Source organism: Manis pentadactyla, chromosome 2, assembly GCF_030020395.1.
Source record: "Manis pentadactyla isolate mManPen7 chromosome 2, mManPen7.hap1, whole genome shotgun sequence".
NCBI classification, from domain to species: domain Eukaryota; kingdom Metazoa; phylum Chordata; class Mammalia; order Pholidota; family Manidae; genus Manis; species Manis pentadactyla.
Window position 1 is genome coordinate 214,797,865 of NC_080020.1, and position 20,478 is coordinate 214,818,342.

Here is a 20,478-nt window from a genome sequence, read left to right on the forward strand (position 1 = left end):
ATGCTGCAGGAGGGCTTCGGAAGAACGGCTTTCAGCCAGGGTCCTATATCCCCCAGACACTGAAGTCCGGGTGCCACCGCATCCTGCCCCGATCCTCTTCCTTGGCACTGGGCGTGCGTATCCGTGCCTGATATCTAGGAGGTGCCCAAAAGGAGTTCATTCCACTTCCACCCCCTAAAATGGTCCCAGATCGGAGAAGGGCAGGGTGGTGAGGGGCCGCCTCCGAAGCCCGGGCTGAGGGAGTGAGCAGTGAAAAGGAGCTGCGGGTCGAGACGCAGTAGCCCTTTATTGAGCCCCAGTCTCCCCTGCGGCGGGGCGCCGAGCTGGACGGCGCGATGGTCTCTGCGCAGATCCTTTGCCCCCGAGAGCCAATCCCAGGGGTGCGGGCTCCCCAACAGGGGGCGTCAGTGCAGGCCCGTGCCTGGGAGAGAAAGCTCCATGGGCTGGCGCTCCAAAGGAACAAGGCAACTCCGAACCCCCAGAACCCCTTTCCCTAGCCACGTGGGTTTCTCCTCTACTTCCGCACCTAGCCTGCTGTCCTAAAGCCCCGGAGGAATGCCTGGTGGGAAGGTGTACTTTTACATGCGCGCTAGGGGGCGCTCCCCCTCCTGCTGGAGGTTGGGAGGCCCTTCAAAGGAGTGCGGCTGCCAGCATCCTCAGTGCAGCAGGCAGGACAATAACCAAGGCAGGTGACCGGAGCGTACTAGCCGGGCCCTTCCGGCCACTCTCACCTTCGGGTCCGTCCGTCCGCTCTTCTGCTGGCCCTGTGCTGCCCTCCTCCCCGTCCAGTGCTACCTCCTCATCCTCTTCCTCCCCGGCGGCGCCTGGGCCGAAGGAAGGCCCCGTGAGGAGGAGTCCGTTTTTCTGGCCGTCATTTCCCACCGCGTCCCCACCCAGAGAGGCTGCACGCCCAGTTCCCGGCGGTCCGCCGCTCCCTCCCATCCCACCTCCCTCACCCGACTGGAAGTTGATGGTCCTCAGCATGTCGGCCACGTGCTCCACACTCACGGCAAACTGCTCCATACTCTCATAGCCTGGTTCTGGCCGTCCCGCCAATTCCACTTTCGACATTGTCCCGACCCTGCAACCGCGGCAGCCGCTCAGCTGGAAGCGCCCCAGCACTCCACTACCCCCTCCCCACGGCAGTGGAGCCCCGGCCGCCCCTTGCTTTCCATTCCCGTTCCACCTACTCACTTATTGATCAGCTCCTTGGCCTGCTGCAGGGAAGAAAGGAGGGTGAGAAGTAAGCATTGTGCCAACCTCTGGCAAAGTCCCATTTCTGATGCCCAGGCCAGTCCTGCCAGGTAGGCGGTGATGCATATTGAAGTTGGGCAAGGAGAAAAGGGACTCAGAAGGAGTGGCTTGCCCAAGGCTGTGGGGCAAGTAGGTGCCAGAGATAAGACTTGAACCCGGCTCTCTAGAGCCCCCACTCCAGCCACTACACACCCTGTCACCCTCTCCCAGGGCCCACCTGGAGGTAGAGGGCCATCTGCGGCTCTTCCATGGACTGTATGGCCGACTCCACAAGCTTAGAGGAGGCCTCCAGGTGGTCTCCATACTGGCGGATGAGGCCCCTGACACGCTGCAGCTTCTCCTCCTGCTCCCGGGCCAGTGCCTGCAGCAGCTCACGCTTACGCTCTTCCAGCACCGCGCACAAGGCCTCAAACTTCTGGTTTAGCAGCTGCTTCTGCCTCCGGCTGTTGTCCTGAAAAAGGGGGAGAAAGGATGAAACCTCATAGCTCAGACAGCACCCGACCACTTGTCCCACTCCCCATTAATTTTAAGTTACTAAGAGCCAAGGAAGAAAGTGACCTGTCAGTTACACCACAAATTAGTGGCAGAGCCAGAACTCCAGCAGAGGGCTGCTGATTACCAGATCTTTTCAGTAATAATAATAATAATAATAATTCAATAATTCAATAATAATAATAAAAACAGTAACAATAATAATAACCTGACATACATTATATTAGTTTCAGGTGTACAATGTATTGATTCAGTGTTTGTTTATATTGTGAAATGACCACAGTAAATCTGGTTAACATCTGTCACCACAGGTAGTTACAAACTTTTTTCTTGTGAGGAGAATTTGTGAGGTCTACTCTCTTAGCAATAACATGATATTTTTAAGTGGCTTTATGAGTGCTGTCTATATCTCTGGCCCTTGTTTTTATGTATATTATCTCATTTAATTTTCAAAAAGATCCAGTGAGAGAGCCACCATATCATTCTCATTGTCACTATTTTATTTAATTAAAAACAAAACCAAAGCACAGAGAAGTTAAGTAACTAGACCAAAATTGCAGAGCTTCTGATGGGCACAGATGGGATTCAAACCCTAGCAGCCCAGCTAAGCACATCCCACTACTTGTGACCCACCTCCAGGAGCCCACAGACTTCCCTGCTTCCCATCCCAGGCTCACCTCAATGGTCTGGCACACCTCCTCCATCTGTGTGATCACTGCTTGTACACGGTCATTGCCTGCTACCAGCATTGCGATGCCATCACTGAGCTCACTCTGCCACATACACAGGATGGCACTTAGGGCTGGGGGACCTGGTCTAGAGCTGCCCCCTGCCATCCCAGTCTAGGGCTGCCTAGAAGAGGGCAGTCCCCTCCACCCCACCATCAGAGCATCTTCAGGGAAGCTATTCCAGAGATCTAGAAGGCTTGGGACCACCTAAGAAGTGTGGAAGCACATTCAATGGACTCTGGAAGGAGGTGTAGAAAAGAAGCCCTCTACCACTGAATGATAAAGGAACAGACATTTGCCAGATATCCACCAAATGCCAGGCACTGGCATATTATATATAAAATCTAGATTTACATATATATTCAATAACATTATATACTATATAAAGATAGATACTTTATCTGTAGATTCATGTCTTCCATCAATTCTGAAAAGTTCTTTGTGGTTATCTGTTAGGATAATACCGCCTCTTTTCCATTCCCTTTTTTTTCATTCTGTGACTATGATTAGATATATGTTGACCTTCTCACCTCCCAGTGCTGCACTTTACACTATTTTATTTTGCTTTCATTAAACTACAATTACATGAAGAATATTATGTTTACTTGGCTCCCCCCTTCACCAAGTCCCCCCCAAACACCCCATTACAGTCACTGTCCATCAGCGTAGTAAGATGCTGTAGAATCACTACGTCTTCTCTGTGTTGCACAGCCCTCCCCGTGCCCCCCCCCGCATATTATACATGCTAATCATAATGCCCCCTTTCTTTTTCCCCACCCTTATCCCTCCCTTCCCTCCCATCCTTCCCAGTCTCTTTCCCTTTGGTAACTGTTAGTCCATTCTTAGGTTCTGTGATTCTGCTGCTGTTTTGTTCCTTCAGTTTTTCTTTGTTCTTATACTCCACAGATGAGTGAAATCGTTTGATACTTGTCTTTCTCCGCCTGGCTTATTTCACTGAGCATAATACCCTCTAGCTCCATTCATGTTGTTGCAAATGGTAGGATTTGTTTTCTTCTTATGGCTGAATAATATTCCATTGTGTATATGTACCACATCTTCTTTATCCATTCATCTACTGATGGACACTTAGGTTGCTTCCATTTCTTGGCTATTGTAAATAGTGCTGCGATAAACATAGGGGTGCATATGTCTTTTTCAAACTGGGCTGCTGCATTCTTAGGGTAAATTCCTAGGAGTGGAATTCCTGGGTCAAATGGTATACTTTACGCTATTTTTAAATCCCTTCTTCCTGTTCACTAGTGCATTTCTTCACTTACGAACTAATGTTTTTTTGTTCTTAATCTAATGAAAACCCAAGAGCCTAAACTGAGGATTTTTTTCCACCAGGCAGAATTTGCATTTGCTTTTGTCAAAATCCAGATGGTACAACTGACTGCTTTCTTTCCTGAGATTCCAGTTTAACCTGGGATTCGTGGGGGTCTTTGATTCAGGTCCCCCACCTGGTTTAGTGGTTTGGAGGCACAGTCTCATCTCTCCAGCTCAGTAGTGCTGGCAGCATTTGCCCTCTGGGAGATGCTGCCTTTTCTGGGCTTAGCCCTCAGTGTTCTGTTCTCAGCTCCCTCCCCCTCTCTACCTCCCCACCCCACCCCCACTTGGAGATCCTCTTTACTTCCTATGTTACAATTATGTTTTCTGTAGAATGTAGTTGTGTGCTAGTGAGAGGGTCTTGAGAGTGTCCAGTCCATCAGACTGAAGTCTCTGCTTGCATCCTCAATACACCTCTTAGAAGTAAGCATTTTCACTCCCATTTTATAAGTGAGGAAAATTAGGGCCTACGGTCACACTTCAAGTCACACATATTCCTGGGACTTTAACCCTGATATGCCTGCCCTTACAACCAAGTGGAGTAAGAGGCTAAGGTTTGAGACCCAGTCCTATGTCCCCAGTTCCACATGCTTGCTCCTTTCACTACTTGATACCTTCTGGCGTTTATAAATGGCGGGCAGTGGGGCCACCTCACAGTCCTTGTGGGCACCAAAGACCTTGCAGAGAGAGCAGGTGGGCACTTCACAGCTTAGGCAGTAGATGTTGATCTTCTCCTCTTCATGCTCCTCGCACATGAGGTGCTGCTCGGCTTTGGAGTGCAATGGCCTGCAGGGGAGTGGGCAGGGTGACAGGAGGGTCAGGGGCCAGGCCACGGGGAGGTGGGCTCTGAGAGTGTGGGACCCCATGAGCACCTCCTCTTCACCAACCACCACCACCTTTCCTGCCGCTGCCGCTGCCGCTGGGGCTGAGGCTGGGGCTGGGTAGGAGAGTGACTTCCACAGGGCTCTTAAATTGAGGAACTGAAAGAGCTAAGGGGTAGAGGAGGCCTAAATCCAAGAAAGTGTCTATTCCAGTGGATAGGAAAGTCCCACAGGGCAGAAGTCATACAGGGTTGGCAAGAATCTTGTTGGTGGATTGCCAGCCCCTCCCCAGGTAGAGAGGGTTCAGGCGAAGCACTGACCAGATATCAGAGACCTGAGCTGGGTGACCTGGGGCAAGACAGACAGCCAACCCCCAACCCAGGGTGCAGTCCTCTTATCTGTAAACTGAAGACACAGGTTGGTTGTTTCAGCCCCTCCCTTCTGGCTGATGGCTTCCCTGGCTCTGTGCCAGGCGCTGCCCTCTAGGGAGACAAAAAGGCCCAACAGCTCACCGGGAAGATTCTTGCTTGTAAATGTCAATAATGTTCTCCACTAGCAGGTTTCGCTGCAGGCCGTAGACTCCATGTCGGTCCAGGACAACCTCATGCCTGCAAGATGGGCAGCGGAAACGGCCTCCTGAAGACACAGTGGTGGAGCCCCGAGATTGCCACAGAGGGTTTGAGGCCTGGGGGGAAAAAGTGGTGTGGAGAACAGGCACAGTGAGGCAGGAGGGACCTGGGAGGAGGCAGGGAAAGGTCATGGGGTAGTAGGAGAATGGTAGAGGGGAAGGCATCAGCCCTCCTCTGAGAGCAGCTCATTAAGATCTTCTTCCCCATCTTCGCCTCATTATTTGCCTATCTCCTTGAGTGACCCTGCACCCAGAGCCTGGCTTTGGTCACGGCTCAGTAAGGAGGGCACCTTTCCAAAGGGCCCAGCTTGAGGCTGTAGGGAGACATTGGCCTTGGCAGGAAGTCTGAGGTAAGAAAGGACTCTCTGTGCTGCAGAGCCTGGGGCTCTCTGGGCCACATCTGGGGGAGATTCTCTGCAGGCCTGGGGCAAGTGCTGAATAACGGGGCAGACCAGCCATGTCATGCCATGGAGTTCTGGGAAATCACTCCAGGGACTGGGAATCAGGACTTATGGGTTCCTGTGCTGCCCTTGACACTGCTCTACTATGTAAATTTGGGCAAGCATCAATCTCTGTAAAATTAAGGACTAGACTGGATATTCATTTTACAACAAATATTGAGTATGCCAGGTAATTGCAATGCTCTGGAAATAAGACATGAACAAATAAATGCATCCCTGCCCTAAGGACAAGCAACCCACAGGTATTATGGCAGGAATAAGCTCAGCAGGAGGGCATGCAAGAGATGCCCATCACTTACACCTCTTAGAGAACTTGCTCCATCCCATCCTAAGAGGAAGAGCCCTACCATGACCCAGGCCACAGGGAACTGGCTCAGAGTTGAGGGGGTGCTTGCTTGACCCAAGCAGAACCAATCACATTTTCTCTCTAGGAACTTGCAACTGAGACACAGAGGCTGAGATGGCTTTGATTTGCTGGTGACAAGCATATAAAGGTGCTCAGTAACTGTCTGAATGGGAGGAAAGGAGGCATAGTCTAAAGCCTTAGCCCACAGTGAAGACAAACTTCTGAGTAGCCACTCTCCACCTTTCTCCCTCCCTTAACATACAGCACAGATTTTGAGGGCCTATTATGTGCCAAGCACTATTCTATGGGCTTTTTCTTTTTTTTCCTCTTTTTTTCTATGGGCTTTTTCTTATTTAGCCCTCAAGAATTTCTTGTATAGATGGTGAAGGAGATGAATATTTACCCACTTAGACTACAAGAAATAAATGACAACCGCTAACATCTATTGAGCACATACTTTATCCCAGGCTTTGCTCTAAGTTCTTTCATTTGTATTAACCCATTTAAGCCTCATATTACGCTATGGAGTAGGTATTATTATTATTATTAGCCCCATTTCAAAGGTAGGAAATTGTAGCCCAAGCTGAATAAATTGCACATGGTCATCAGATAAATGGGTGGCAGAGGTAATATGTGAACTCAGGCTCTCTGACTTAAGTCTGTCCTAAAAAATCAAATATACTACCTTGTCAGACACAATAAAATTTAGGCCAGTTGAAGAATGATACCCAGAGCTAACATTTTTCTGAATCTTAGATAAAAAAGATTTTAGCAAGAGAGTCATGAAAGGTCAAATAGTAATCCTTCACAAAAGAAAGAAACAACAGCCTAAAAATCAACTGTGCAACTATGGATTGAAGTTACTTGAGCAGAGACAAACAAAAGATGACCTATCAAACCAAAACTATGCGCCTGGAATGCTACAAGGGCCAGGCTAATAATCAGAATGACCTGCTTGTCTGTGAGAAGGAGAGGAAATAGCTCAAATTTCAGGGGATTTGACTCCCTTGAGGACTTATCAACACTTGTCTGTCTTAAACACATACACACACACACAAAACAAGCAAACAGAAAACTTGTCTGTCTTGTTTCCAAAACCTTTTGCTGCATGGCTCCATGAGGAAGTCATCTGTATGGGATATGTGGATAAAATTGTTACTCCTTTTTGGTAAATACCCATATTTTTAACAGAGGGCATTTAGTGCAGCATGATACAGGGGAAGCAGCCCTGATCCAAAGATCTGGGTTTGGGTTTGTGATATATAACCTTGGGAAAATAGTTTCTCCCAGGCCCCCAATTTCCACTGATCTATAAAGAGGGCTTTGTACTTAGCACTAGCTCCTTTCAAGGGCTGATATTCTCTGAGCAATCAGCCTTAATTGATAAAATATGGTAAGAGTTTCAGATACTCTGACCAGTGTGTCTGCCTGTGAGATGGGGGAAGGGAGCTGGTGGTTTTTATAAACCACTTTCTTGCTCTGACTTTGACTAAAATCCCATCTCTGAAATAGCCCTAATAATGTTTAGGCCAATTTATATATTTTACAATTTGTATTATCTATCAAGTCTGGATTTTACATAATATATCAGTATTACTTCTTTAATCAGAATAAGCAATAAAATTTCTTTTTCAGATGTGGAACATGTTAGTTATTAAATAGTAAAGAGTAAATGGATTATAATAGATTTAGAATGCAACCATCTTTAACAGAGTTCTTTATGACATGGGGAGATACTCATGCTTTTAGATGAAGAAAACAGGATATAAATTTATATAGACAGTAGTACCCCAATTTTGAAATGGGTAATGGGATTTACAGGTGATTTAAAATTGCTTTCTTTGTATTCATCTACATTTTCAAGTTTCTGTATATAGACCATGGAGTACCTTATAAAATGCATAAAAATAAAAAACTAAATAAATTTTCTAATTGTCATTGGTTGATAGAATGGGTTCGGTGATTCCTTCCTTCTTTTCAAAAATATACATAATTTCCAAGTTTTTAAAAATATACATAATTTCCAAATTTTGTATAAGGACTTTGGGGTTTGGGAAGCAACTTTTTTTTTAATGCAATGCTCAGTCCTGACATGAAGGAAAGGGGGCGCTGAAGTGCCGTAAGAGCCAACAAAATAAAACACCACTTAGGAGAACCTTAAAGGACTTCGGTCGTTCAAGGGGCGGGATGTTTAAGAAGATACCACTTGAAGACAGAGTAGATAGGTAACGGGAGGTGGTAGGTAGGAAAGTTTCAGGAGACCAGAGAGACTATAGAAATTTAGGTTACAAACAGGGAAGTCATGGGGGAAAACTAGAAAGGTGGGTTTTACCATGAAGGGCTTATACAAAAATTTTTTTTAATTATGGTAAAATCATGAAGGGCTTTGAGTCCAAGAATAAGGATCTGAACTTAATTTTGTAGGCAAGTTTTTAAGCTAGGAGAGAAAATGAGAGCGAATATTAATCTAATGGAAATAATAATTGGGATAGACAGGAGGGGAGAGAGAAGCTGTGGATAAAATGAAGGTTCCTGTGGCCAGGATTCCCACCTGGCCCTGGTTGGCTAGCTCACTACACACGTGTGGGCAACACGTTGCTATTGACTCTATATAAAAAGCTCTTCCCAGTGCTCTGGGCAACACGGTGGCATGGCTGCAAGCCTGTAGGAGAGCAGAGCAGAGGCTGGAGTGGTGGCAGCGCTGAGGACAGAGGCCCAGAGGCAGAGACCAGCTTGCTGCCTGCAGACTCGCTCTGAGTGAACTGGATCTTAGTGACTGACCTGCCACCGTGGAGATAAAGTTGGCTACAACCCTTTCACCCCAAGAATGTTTTACTGTCATTTTCTTTGGTCACACTGAATCCATAGCGAACTTGCCTGGGGCTAAAACCCATTGGCAAGACAGAGGCTAAAGGCACAGATCAAGTGAGGCAAGTGCCACAGCCAATGCCATCCAGGGCCTGCCCGCAGACAACCGTCCCAGGAACACCAGGGCGTGGCAGGCAAACCAGTGAACCTGCCAGTCACTTGGCTGTGGGTGGGCTATGGGGCGAGGAAGGAGTCAAAAGACAATTCTGGCATTTCAAGCCTGAATACTTGGGAAGATGGTAGCACCCGTAATGCACTGGGCACCATAGCCCTCAAAAGACCCACCACTAGAATTCAGGGGGTCTCTGAACCCAGATAGGAAGAAAATTACATCCTTACTTTCACTAACCTCTAGCAGAAATTGGGCATTTCCCTCCGTTGTGAAGGGAGGCAGTAAACACAGTAGTTTGGGTGGTACTTGGGCTTTGTCACCAACAGAGATCACAGGTGTTTTCATATCACATCACAGTTGTTGATCAAATCTCCAAAAATAATTTACATTTATCACCACTTCTATGGTAGTTATTAGGCCCTCTGCTGGATCTCATTGTTTAATGTGTTAATCAAGAAGCATGTATATTACTCTGTCAAACATGTTCTAATTATTTTGGTAATTATATTCCAATGGATCTTTCTCAAGCTTTTTTTCATCACCTCCTCTTCCAGGAGCTTTTTTATACTTTTTTCCCTAATCGCCACCAATTCCCCATTATTTTAATACCACAAATCTAAAAGAGTGAAACTCATAGAAGCAGAGAGCAGACAGGTGGTTGCCAGGGGCTGGGGGGTGGGGATATGGGGAGGTGTTAGGTCAAAGGGCACAAACTTTCAGTTATCAGATGAATGAGTTTTGGGAAATCTGATGTATGGTGTGGTGACTATAGTTAATAATACTACACTGTACACTTGGCCTTTGCTAAGAGAGTAGATCGTGTGCACATGTGTGCACACACACGCACACTAATGGCAACTATGTGAGGTGATGGATGTGTTAAGTAGCTTATTTGTGGTAATCACTTCACAATGTATATAAATATCAAATCATCACATTGTACAGCTTAAATATATATATGTTTTGTCAATTATACCTCAATAAGTGGGGGGGGTTACATGAAAGCAAAAATAAATAAATAAAATCACAATACAAAAATTTTAATACCACAGATATACTTGTGATACTATCCCTGTTGAGAATGCATGAAAATGCATGCTGTGTTCTAATGCTAGTGGTTTTCTTTCTAATCATGTACGTTATACTTCTGTGTTTAAAAACATTGTTCTCAGAAAAACCACACACACATAGTCCTTAGAAAGGGTCTGTGGGCTTCACAAACTGGCAAAGGGGTCCATGGCACAAAAAGAGGTTACTTCCTGTCCTGATTGTGAGTCCCTAGATGGCCTCATCACAAAAAGGAATTTTATACTCCAAGATGTAGATGGCAACTTCTTTAATTACATCTCCATAGATGACAGTCTCTGCATTGGGCTAATGATCTCTCAGCTGACTAATATCCAGTTAGCAAAATCCTATCTCCTGCGTTTATCTTTCCATTTAAGACTAAGGAATAACTGATGGGCTGTATTGTCCACATAAATGTGTTTATCCTTTTCTTAAATCTTTCCTTTATACAAGGGAACCAGCCCATAAAGTAAAATTTCATAGGCCAATGATATGATGTGTAGAGGAAATTCTATCACTCTAGGAAACAGAACACCTAGATTTATGTCTGTACTCTGTCCCTGTACATGACTGTAACCTGTGTCCTGTGTTCTTCCTGTAAATGGAAATAACATCCATTCTGTCAACTCAAATGGAATCATGCATGTGAAGGTTCTCTGGACACTGCACAAAGGGTTGTTATCAATTCTAATCTAGACCTTAAAAATATAATGACCACACAGAACCACAGGACATGAAATAACTTTTTTCTTTGCTGTGAAGGATAAAATGGAATGGAATAAATAAGAGGAATTTAATTCTAGGCTATGTTCAAGGATTCTGTGTGGCATACATGCCACGGGCTGTCTCTTTTAGGCTATATGGTGCTATTTCCTTTGTAATGTTCCATGGCATCTAATAGAAATGTTCCATCGAGAAAGATGTTCTGTGAATGCAGTTGCTCTATCAACCTTACACGTACCTCAGAATGTTTTCTCTCTTCCCTGGCTATCCAGAGTGATGCTGATCTGAGAACCTGGCCCAGGATGCAAGGGGGGTTGTTGGAGGCTATCTCCTCCATACTGATGGCCTGGCCAAGGATGAATAATGGACTAAGCAGGTCCTTTGAGCCACACCCACAGAATATGCTGGAGAAATCATGGGAAAATGGTGGGCAGAAAACCAGACATTTGGAAAAATGTTGAAGAAACTTAGCAGGATCCAGGCATCAACAAAGCTGAGCTGTGGGTGAGAGGGATTTTGGTGGCAGAAGGGCCCAGTACAGGGATTTGTGAAAGGAGGCTGGCAGAAAGCAACACTGATAAGCAGAAGAGTGAATCAAGTTAGGACACCTGTAACAATGAAAAGCCCTTAAAAAATAGAGATCCATAATATATCTTGAATTTGTGAAATCAGACTGTTAGAAATACAATGATGTTCAAGATCAGTTTAAAACATCCTTTCAATCTGTGTATCTGTAAATGGGCTTAAAGAGGTGAAAACAGCCTGATTTACATTACATGGCAAATTAAGGAAGAACCTGGTGGGACTAGAACCCAGGAATGCTAAGGCAGTCTAGGCTTTTGTTCCTCACTAAACCAAGTTTCCTCCCTAAAGTATACACAATCCTTAACACTGCTATGAGGTTAACTCAATGTGCAAAATTTCAGTGAACCAGTTTCTCATGAAGGAAACAGGCCCACCCGAGGTTGGGTGCGGAAGGGGGGAGGTGTCCCAGAGCCCTTGGCAGCAGGTGGAAGTGGTTGAACAGGCTGCAGTATTTTCTCTGGCAGGCCTATACTCAATGACAACAGGTCCTAACAATTAACCGATAAAGAACTGGAATTAGGAGTGGATTGAAACAGAGGTTCTGTCTTCCCCAGACTGTCCTTTTTTGAGAAGGCAGCCCCCTTTTTGATATTCCCATCTCTGTAAATCTCCCCTTAATTGGACACCCTCCAGAAGAGCTGTCTCTGAACAACCTTCTTATAAGGCCTTCTGGTTGTCTGTTAAATTACAACAGCTTGCAGCTCATAAACAAGTGCCCACAGTGAAGTGGGGGAAGGTATAAAAATAAACTGAAGGCTTGCTTTAAAGTAGTTTAGAAGTGAATAGAGTTTACAAATACAGAAACACATGGCAAGATGTTTGTGTCAAATTCCCACACCAACAGCTTTCCTCTAGTCAAAGTGATTGGTACCTGAGTGGGTGCAAGTGTGGACAAAGAGGGAGGGAGAAATTAGACGGGGTCCCTGTGGTGTTCTGATGTTTTATTCTGCTTAAATTCAGACGAGGGGGGGTGAAAATTTAACTAGAAAACCAGTTAAACTGTGATGGCAACTCTGCAAAAATATGCATGGGGACAAGGGCTTGAAAGTAATATGCAAATGTGAAAATAATTGTCTTGCGGGGGGTAAGGTTATGATCTCTCAGCTGACTAATATCCAGTTAGCAAATCATTATGAATGATTTCCTCTCAAACCCTTAATACTGTTTAACATTTTCAATCAATGGTTTCAACTTTTCAGATTTTGCTTCCTGGCTCTCTAGATAACCTGATATTATAAAATCACAATTCCCCCAAATTCTTGTTTTTTGTCCATCAGAGCAGTTTTTAGGACAGCAAAACACTGGACACCATCTAAATGTTTTAGAGGACTGATTAAACAGATTATAGTCCAGTCATAACAGTGTAACACTACACAGCCATTCAAAAAGGCAGACACAGATCTGAAGGTTCAGATACGGAACAACAGCTAAGAGAGAGTAAGTGAACAAAGGCAGGTGTAGGACAATGAATCTAGTTTAAATGTATGTATACACACACATACCTATTCATGGAACATTTCTAGAAGGATACCCAAGCAAAGTTGGTAATGGCTACCTCCAATTCCCATCTGGAGGAGGGATTGAGGGCCTAAAGTGAAGAAGTGAAGATTTACTTTTCATGACAGAAACACCTACACTATTTTAAACATAATGTGAGTGTGTATGTCTGTGGGTGTGAATATATATATATATATATGTATATATAAAACTTTAATAAGTCCTATTAACTTTCTAGGCAATGTTCTAAGGGTATTCTTCCTAAGTGGTTTTAAGATAGAGGAACCAAAAATCCTGTTCTTGTCCCCATACTTAGAAAACAGGCAATCTGATTAAGCCTAGAGTTGTCAAAATGTGGAGGCAATGTGTGAAAAAACTAAACATGCTCATCTTTTAGAAGGAGAGCTACTGAGATGTGTATATATATATATAAGTACAGCTGAAGAACTGGGTCAGCCTCCCACCAGGCCACCCCAAATAAAGCAGCAAGGAACTGAGCTGTTCATTCTTCTCTCCTTGGGGGGCCTGGACAGTGCTCAGCACTTCACAAAATACACATTAGTCCAGATCCGCAGAAGCATCCCAAAGCCCTGGGAATCAGGTTATCTCCTGAATATATTCTGCACAGGGGCTGGCCCAAATCATCCCAAGGTCTCTCTGGGCATAGGTCAGTATTCCAGAGTTTCAAGGAGCCCAAACAGTGTGCATGGATACAGAGGGCTGACTCGCACGAGGGAGGCCACCTAGACCTCTCCTAGCCCCCGTACGTAGGACCTGCCCCTGGAGCCCTCTGCTTGATGAGGAGGGGCGCCTGGTGCTTTAATATTCTGACCCCTCTTTTATAGGACACATTACCTTCACTTTCAAAATTTCTCTTGGCTTTCACAAATTTCAGGATCTCACGAAAGGATGTCTCACTACAAATTCGTGAGAAAGGATGGCAAAACCTTTTTTTCCATTCCCTCCTAGGTATCTCAGCATGAAGGATGTCCAGAGTTACTTAGACCAAAGGGAAAACCAAGATGGTGGGCAAGACGTAGCTTCTCATACATGACCTGATGCCCGGGGTGAGCAGCACAGCAGTCAGTCTAGGCCCCCAGAGAGGGAACATCACCAGCTCTGAGATACTCTGGAACCAAATGATGGCAGGTTTGGACACGTAGAGGAATAAGAGGTGGGAATGGGCCTCAGTGGGAAGATGGCAGGGAAGACCACAGGGCCAGGCAGTCAAGGGACGATGGCAGAGGGCAGACAGAAAAGGGTGGGTCACAGAACGCAGCTGTGGGATGGCCTAACTTAGCCTGTTATTTTTCCCCAAATGTGCTATCCCAAAGAACTTAAGGGAAGCATTTCTTGGGTAAGTTAAAAATCATTTGTGTTCAACACATTTCCTCATAATTTCTGCTGTAGATGAAGAACAGTGTTGGTGATGTTCCTCCCCACTACCATGCCTACTAAGCCAGTCAGCATTGGTCTATTCAGAGATTTTACTTCATTTTCAGGGTCTTTTTGTGTGTGCCTTTCCCCCTCAACTCTCCTTGGTCTTCATTCTATTTTACAGATTACTTGAACCTACACCAGTGATACAGGGCAAGAAGGAAACCCATTTATAAACAATTCCAGTAAATGCTGCCTTTCTTCTTGAAACTAGTAGTTAAAAGGTATCAGTGTATTTGATTAGCTATGCTTGTCCCACACATAAACCAGAACTGCCTGCATTTCTGGGAAGTAAAATTTCTTCTCTGCCTGCTCTCTGGGTAAGTGACCTCAATCTCTTTTTAACCAGCAGGCCCCTTTTCTGACCACTCTTGAGTGGGGTATAGTATGAACTTTATTTGGGGAGAATTCCCTGCCCACTGTCTAACCCTGCTCCCCAAAGATGGATGTGTTAAGTTTTACCTTAAATATAGTTTCTGTCATCATGGACTTTGCTCACAGGATTTATTTTTCTGTGTTTAATGTTCTCATTGATGTTTTCTCCACATTTTCCATACCATTCTCAAAATCTGAAACTTCAAACTGGAATGCAGAGTCTAGCACAGCCTGCTACACAGCCTGGTGTAGGATCACCTCCCTCCCAGTTCTACAGGGGCCTTCCTTCTTCTGGAGAAACCAGCAGCCTGCGGCTGTCCATGCACAGGCTGTCCCCGCCAGCCTGCAGAGCAGCTGCTGACTCATGCTTACTTTGGGATCCACTGGGACCCCAGCTCTTCTTCTGTTCTGCCAGGACAACCGGCCCCCACCTCACAGAGCGCTCTGCCTACCACCTTCTAGGGGCTCGGCTCTGACCTGAGAAGTCTCCCACAGGCCGGCCCCGGCCCCAGCCCACCTGGAAGATGTCGTTGGCGCACTTGCGGCACAGGTTGTGCTGGCAGGGCAGGATCACCACCGGTTTGGAGAACATCTCCAGGCAGATGGGGCAGATGAGCTGCTTCTCCAGGTTGTCCATGCTGTGTGCATCCCCTAGCAGCGGCTTGAAGCCCACCGTGAAGTTCATCCCCTCAGCGATCGTGCCTGCCCTGGCCCGGGCCCTGCTCCTGGCCTTGCCTCACTGCCTCTGGACCCTTCCTCGTTTACTTCAGACAGGCCGTGGATCCTTACGTTCCCTCTGTTGGTCACTCTTGAAATAGCTCTGCTATCTCTCCTGTCCCTTCCTCTAACAATTCGCCTCGTCCTTAGATAGCTGTTTTCAGACACTTCTGCCTCTATTCTTTGCCCTGTACCCCAGCCAGGCTCGCGTAGCTTTATCTATCCCTCCCTCTCTGAATAAGTCTGGCCCTGGAAATTTCTCCTTTTGCTTCCCAAATGACTTTTGTTCACTCTATGGGTAGCACTGTTTGTCCGTCACTCCAGAGAGGAGATTAATTTTAACGTGGGGGTGGGGAACAAGGGGCATCAGCATGACATTCCAACTCCCAATTTAGCTCATGTAAGGCGAGCCACAGCTGTCACCAAGTGAGTGACCCTGACGCACTCAGGAATGGGTCACTCCCTTGAGCAAGAGCTGTGGAGCTGCACTGGTCATGAAAAAAAGGTGGGCCAGCAACGGCGTCGGGCTCTCGCTTGCTCTCTCGTTCAAAAGGCTCCGTGAGCCCCTGGCCCCCACGCTCTGGCTTTGGTGCAGGGCAGTGGCATGGAATCTAAATCGGCCTGTATGAGAGGCACCATATATGGATCAGAGTGAGAGGAAAGAGCTTGCCAGACCTACAGATAGTCAATGAAAGTGTCTGTCTCCAAGGCTTAGCCGTGACCCTGGCCCTCTTCCACAGAACTCTGTGATTCAGAGCAGGGGCACAAGACGCTAGAGAAAGAGGCTTTGATCCAACGCTTCTGGTCCATTTTTGTTCTTGCCCATAACTTTCTTATGTCGTCCTCAGACAAGCAGCTCAGGAGGCTAGAGCTGGCAGTTGGACAGGCCTGGAACAGCCTCATGAACATACCTCTGAGAAAGTGTGGGATTCTGGTCCACAAACACATCACTGGAGCCACTCCAAGGACTTCACATTTGTTGGGAAACTGAGAGAAGCTGAGCTGGGCAGAAAGGACCTGAACATGCCAGGGACCTATTTTGGGTACCCAGGGAATCAGTCTCCAGGGAAATTTTAGATCACTGACAGTCATAATCACAAGGCTCTGGGAAGCCTCTGCCCCAACTCCACAGTTGTCCTGGACTCCTACTCTCCAAGGCAGGCAGGGCTCAAATGTGAGCACTGGTCCTCTTTTTCTTCTACAGGCCTTTTTCCTCTATCCCAGGTACAATTTGTCTTGTTTGGGCCCAACACATGCACTGGGACTGGACAAAAGCTTTTATTTACTGACATTCTTTAGCCCCTCTCCCAGTCAGGAGAGAGACATTTGAGGAGTTCCTAGGCTCTAACCCTGCGTGAACAGGAAACAAATGGTGCAGAAGATACCAAACAGACAGTGCCAAGAGGCACAAGTGGGGAAAGGGTCTGTAAAAGTGCAATCCTTTCCGTATCACAGGTTTCATGCCCCTCTTTTAAGAACAAAATATATGGCGATCAGCCTACATAAGATGTGGTAAAAAGGATGGAGACAAGCAGGCACTGGTGGGTGAACATCAGTCAGCCCACAGGACCCGTTACAGTGGGTGCTGTGCTGGCAGCTGTAGTCCTGGAAGAGGACAGAGGTGCCATATCTACCCCTGAGCCTTAAATGCATTCAGGCTTTTCCTGAATTGACTCATGGTAGCACAGAATGAGACTGGCAACGCCAAGTGCACAGGCAGCAGAAGGTGAGACCAGCCCCAGAAAGGTGGTGATACTAACAGTTCTTGGGACACAGTTGCAACACCGAAGGGTTGGCTAGTACAGCAGCTCCAGAACAGGATCTGCGTGCTCAGTTATCAGGATCTTGGTGGAAATATCACAAGTGGCTCAGCGACCCCACCCTCTGACATTAGCTCAAATCCCAAGAAAAGCACAGGAAAAAGAATGCTTGGGCAAAGTCTGTCACCACTGCCTGAGACCTCATAAGGGTAGGGATGGGAGGACTGCTCTCTAACAGATTGAAATTGGACCAGGGTCAGTGATACCATCAAAGAGGGAGATAGTATGCTCACAGTGGAGGTGGGGTGGGTGGATACACGCCATCAATGCTTCTGAATTTGGGAGTCTTACAAGAGGGGCAAATCAGGGTCAATGTCAGGACAGGGCTACTTGCTCCTCTCTCCAACATGTCCAGTGGACTGGGGAGCAGAACTCGCCATCACTGGGTTAGCACCTAGGGGCAGAAGAAGTTGGTATCTTGTTAACCAGAAGGAATGATCATCCAGAACTTAAAGTGAACACCCTGTAAGTCAAGATATAAACACCTGAAATCCCACCATAAGGATATAAACTTTCCATAAAAATTCATCTGAAATCAGTGTATATTCTTTTCTTATCCTTTAATTATTGCTGCATTTCAGTTTGCATACTTCACTCTTCTTCATCTTTAAATCATCTTCACTGTAGTTATTGTCCCTGCTTCTAAAAGTTTCTTTGTTTCCTGTGGTGGAATTTGAAAAACTGTTAACATTTAGTTACAATTTTTTCCTCTCCTGGTGAGTAAGCAGTTACCTTGTAAGTACACATTAGCATCATTAGATGGCACTGGTGCAAGCGTCAGTCAACCCATTCTTTTAAAGTTTGATTACTTGGGTTGGGTATAATCCCAGACCCTTTATCATCCTTCTGAGTAAAAGCAGTAAACTGCATCTTTTAACCTGTCTTCAACTACTACCTTTTCTAGGCACAGTGTCCTACCACGTTCCTTACCTTAACTCCTACCTCATTCCTAGCGCAACAGTCACAGGAGGCCAACAAACATTGCACTCACACTGTCAGTTTGTGGCACAAGCCCCTCAGAAACAGTGCATCCCCTTTTCTTTCCTCACTTTGTCCCTGTACCGACTCAAGACTCCCGTATTTAGGGCTCACCGCCCACATCCCTAATCCTCAAGTGAGCATGTCTTGCCTCAGAGGCTGTGTAGGGATCTCACCTGCCCTTGAAGGCTGTCGCCCGGTGTGCTGCAGGCACACCCTGCCTGCAGCCTCCTCGAGGGGTGGCCTGAGGACCCCACAGCACAGGCAGCAACAGAAGCAGCAGCAGCAGCAGGTGAGCAGCGTACACAGGAGCACCAGTGCCTGGTGGGGGCAGGCGCCTCACTGCAGCAGCCCCGCCTGGGCCCGGGCTCCCTACCCTGACCCTGCCAGCACCCAGAGGGGGACAGCAGGCCCACGTTCTGGGAGTCGGGGGCCGCCTCGCCTTCCTGATTCCTAAGGGGCTACAAGAATTGTGTACCTTGAACCAGCAACTATTCATCATAAAATAGTATCTGACACCTTCTTCATCAAAGTGATCATGTATATATACTCCCAGTGAGCCATGACAGTCATAGATTTTCCGCTTCTTAGGGTCACTCAGTATGGAGTGAGCTGTGTTGATCTCTTTAAATATTTCTGCTGATTGAACGTCCCCTGGATTCTTGTCTGGATGATACTTTAAAGCCAGTCTCCTATCCAGGCAATACCAAAAGGGGTGCGGGGAGAGAGGACGGGGATTGGCTGGGGAGCAAAGGGAGGCTGGATGGCAGGGATAGGTCTGTAGACAGTGAAGGAGGAATGCATGAGGGGTAGTACAGAGGGTGGGGGCACGCAGCCTGAGTCTACATTCCTTCCCATGCCATGCCGAAGAGCATGATGGCCCCATCCAGCCCCAAAGTGAAGGCTTAGGGATTTTAAAGTGAGTCAGAAAGCAAGGTAGAAAGGGAAGGGTTTGTGGGGGTGGGGAATTCCAGGGTTTAAGAAGGGGCTGAGGTCTGAACCTGTAGGCCTTTTTGATGTCTTCAGGTGAGGTACCCTTCTTAAGCTCCAGCACTGCATAGAGGGTGATCCCACTTTTGGACAGCTGGTGGGCTGCTTCATCCACATGAGACATGACCTGGGTCAGAGAAGAAGCACTGTGAGAGCTTTCACAGGTGAGACTGAAGAGAAGTGAACTTCCCCTGACAGGAAACTCACTGGCTTCAGGGACTAAGCAGGTACATGACTACAAAAGGACGAGAATAACACAGCCGTGAGTGGGATCTGTGACTAGCAGGAGAGTACAGGTGACCAGAAAGGACAATCACATTCAGATTTTGAAGAGGAAACCTCTCCTCATAGTTCCACCATCCTTCAGCAACACAGACCTACAGATTCCCCACCTCCTAGAGAGATGGAAGCAAGGGGTGGCCTAAATCACAGGAAGAGACTAATGTAGTCCAAAGCCACCAGTGCCTTACGTAAACAGCCCTGGGTCTGCCCAAGCTCACTGCGGGGTTGGAGAGACCAGGGCAGCCCCAGCCCCTGAACAGGTTGGGTCAGGTATAGGGGTGGTCCACAGCTCCTAACGGACAAACAATGCCCAAACCTGCCTTGCCTAAAAGAAGTCAGGTGTCCAAAAGCCAGGCCAGAGGGCAGTGCTTGCAGCTGGGCCAGAGACTTCTCTCCCCTGGCCTCCCTCTCACCATCCCACCTCTACCCCTCAGAGACGGGCCAGTGGAGAGAACAAAGTCGTGACTCAAAGGAAGAAGAAGGACGGGGAAAAGGCTAGGGGTGGGAGCCGACCCACAAGGGAACAGAGCGGGACCCCACTGAGCGGGGGAGAACTCAGGAGGCTGTGGCCCAGGAGAACCAAGGCCGCAGCTCAGAAGGGAACGCTCTGGGTCCCAGGTGCCCTCTGGCCCTGTGTAGCCTCCCCACGCAGCCTGGCACTTCACCTCGGCGTCGCTGTCTTCAGCCAGGAGGCCTCATACGACCTCCATCAGGGTGTGAAACTTCACACGGTGGGGACGCCGTTGCGGTCCAGTGGCCGTCAACACTCTGGGTAGTTTTTGGCGTCGCCGGAAGGTCTGGGTGGTGAGGTTACATGAGACCTGGGACTTATTTCACTTGGGAAAGCCTGGCGATTGGCCTGGCGCCACGCGAGCTGTGGTTCAAGACTTTCCGGTGGGCGTGGCCTACAGGGTCATCCCTTCTCCAGTAGGAGCTGGTAGTCCACGCTGATCACCGTTACTACTTATCG

General features: G+C 47.2%; 2 protein-coding genes across 5 annotated transcripts; both read right to left on the reverse strand.

The window, feature by feature from the left end:
* Positions 1-267: 267 nt before the first annotated feature.
* On the reverse strand, positions 268-15,759 carry TRIM54 (tripartite motif containing 54). Of its 4 annotated transcripts, none has more exons than XM_036903494.2 (9): positions 15,239-15,758; positions 5,134-5,306; positions 4,415-4,586; positions 2,424-2,519; positions 1,472-1,705; positions 1,195-1,214; positions 957-1,081; positions 732-824; positions 268-421 (listed from the first exon to the last, which is right to left on the reverse strand). In XM_036903494.2, the coding sequence occupies exons 1-9, from the start codon at positions 15,404-15,406 to the stop codon at positions 405-407; spliced, it is 1,098 nt and encodes a 365-aa protein (XP_036759389.1). In that variant the 5' UTR covers positions 15,407-15,758; the 3' UTR covers positions 268-404. The 4 variants fall into 4 exon arrangements, with proteins under 4 accessions (XP_036759389.1, XP_036759388.1, XP_036759390.1 ...); XM_036903493.2 differs by having other exon boundaries at positions 1,195-1,217; positions 15,239-15,757; XM_036903495.2 differs by lacking the exon at positions 732-824 and having other exon boundaries at positions 1,195-1,217; positions 15,239-15,759.
* Positions 15,760-17,011: 1,252 nt separating this feature from the next.
* Positions 17,012-19,350, reverse strand: DNAJC5G (DnaJ heat shock protein family (Hsp40) member C5 gamma). Its single transcript, XM_057497552.1, has 4 exons — positions 19,233-19,350; positions 18,715-18,968; positions 18,413-18,557; positions 17,012-17,043 (listed from the first exon to the last, which is right to left on the reverse strand). Exons 1-4 carry the CDS (start codon positions 19,348-19,350, stop codon positions 17,012-17,014), a joined length of 549 nt encoding a protein of 182 aa, XP_057353535.1.
* Between the last annotated feature and the right edge of the window lie 1,128 nt (positions 19,351-20,478).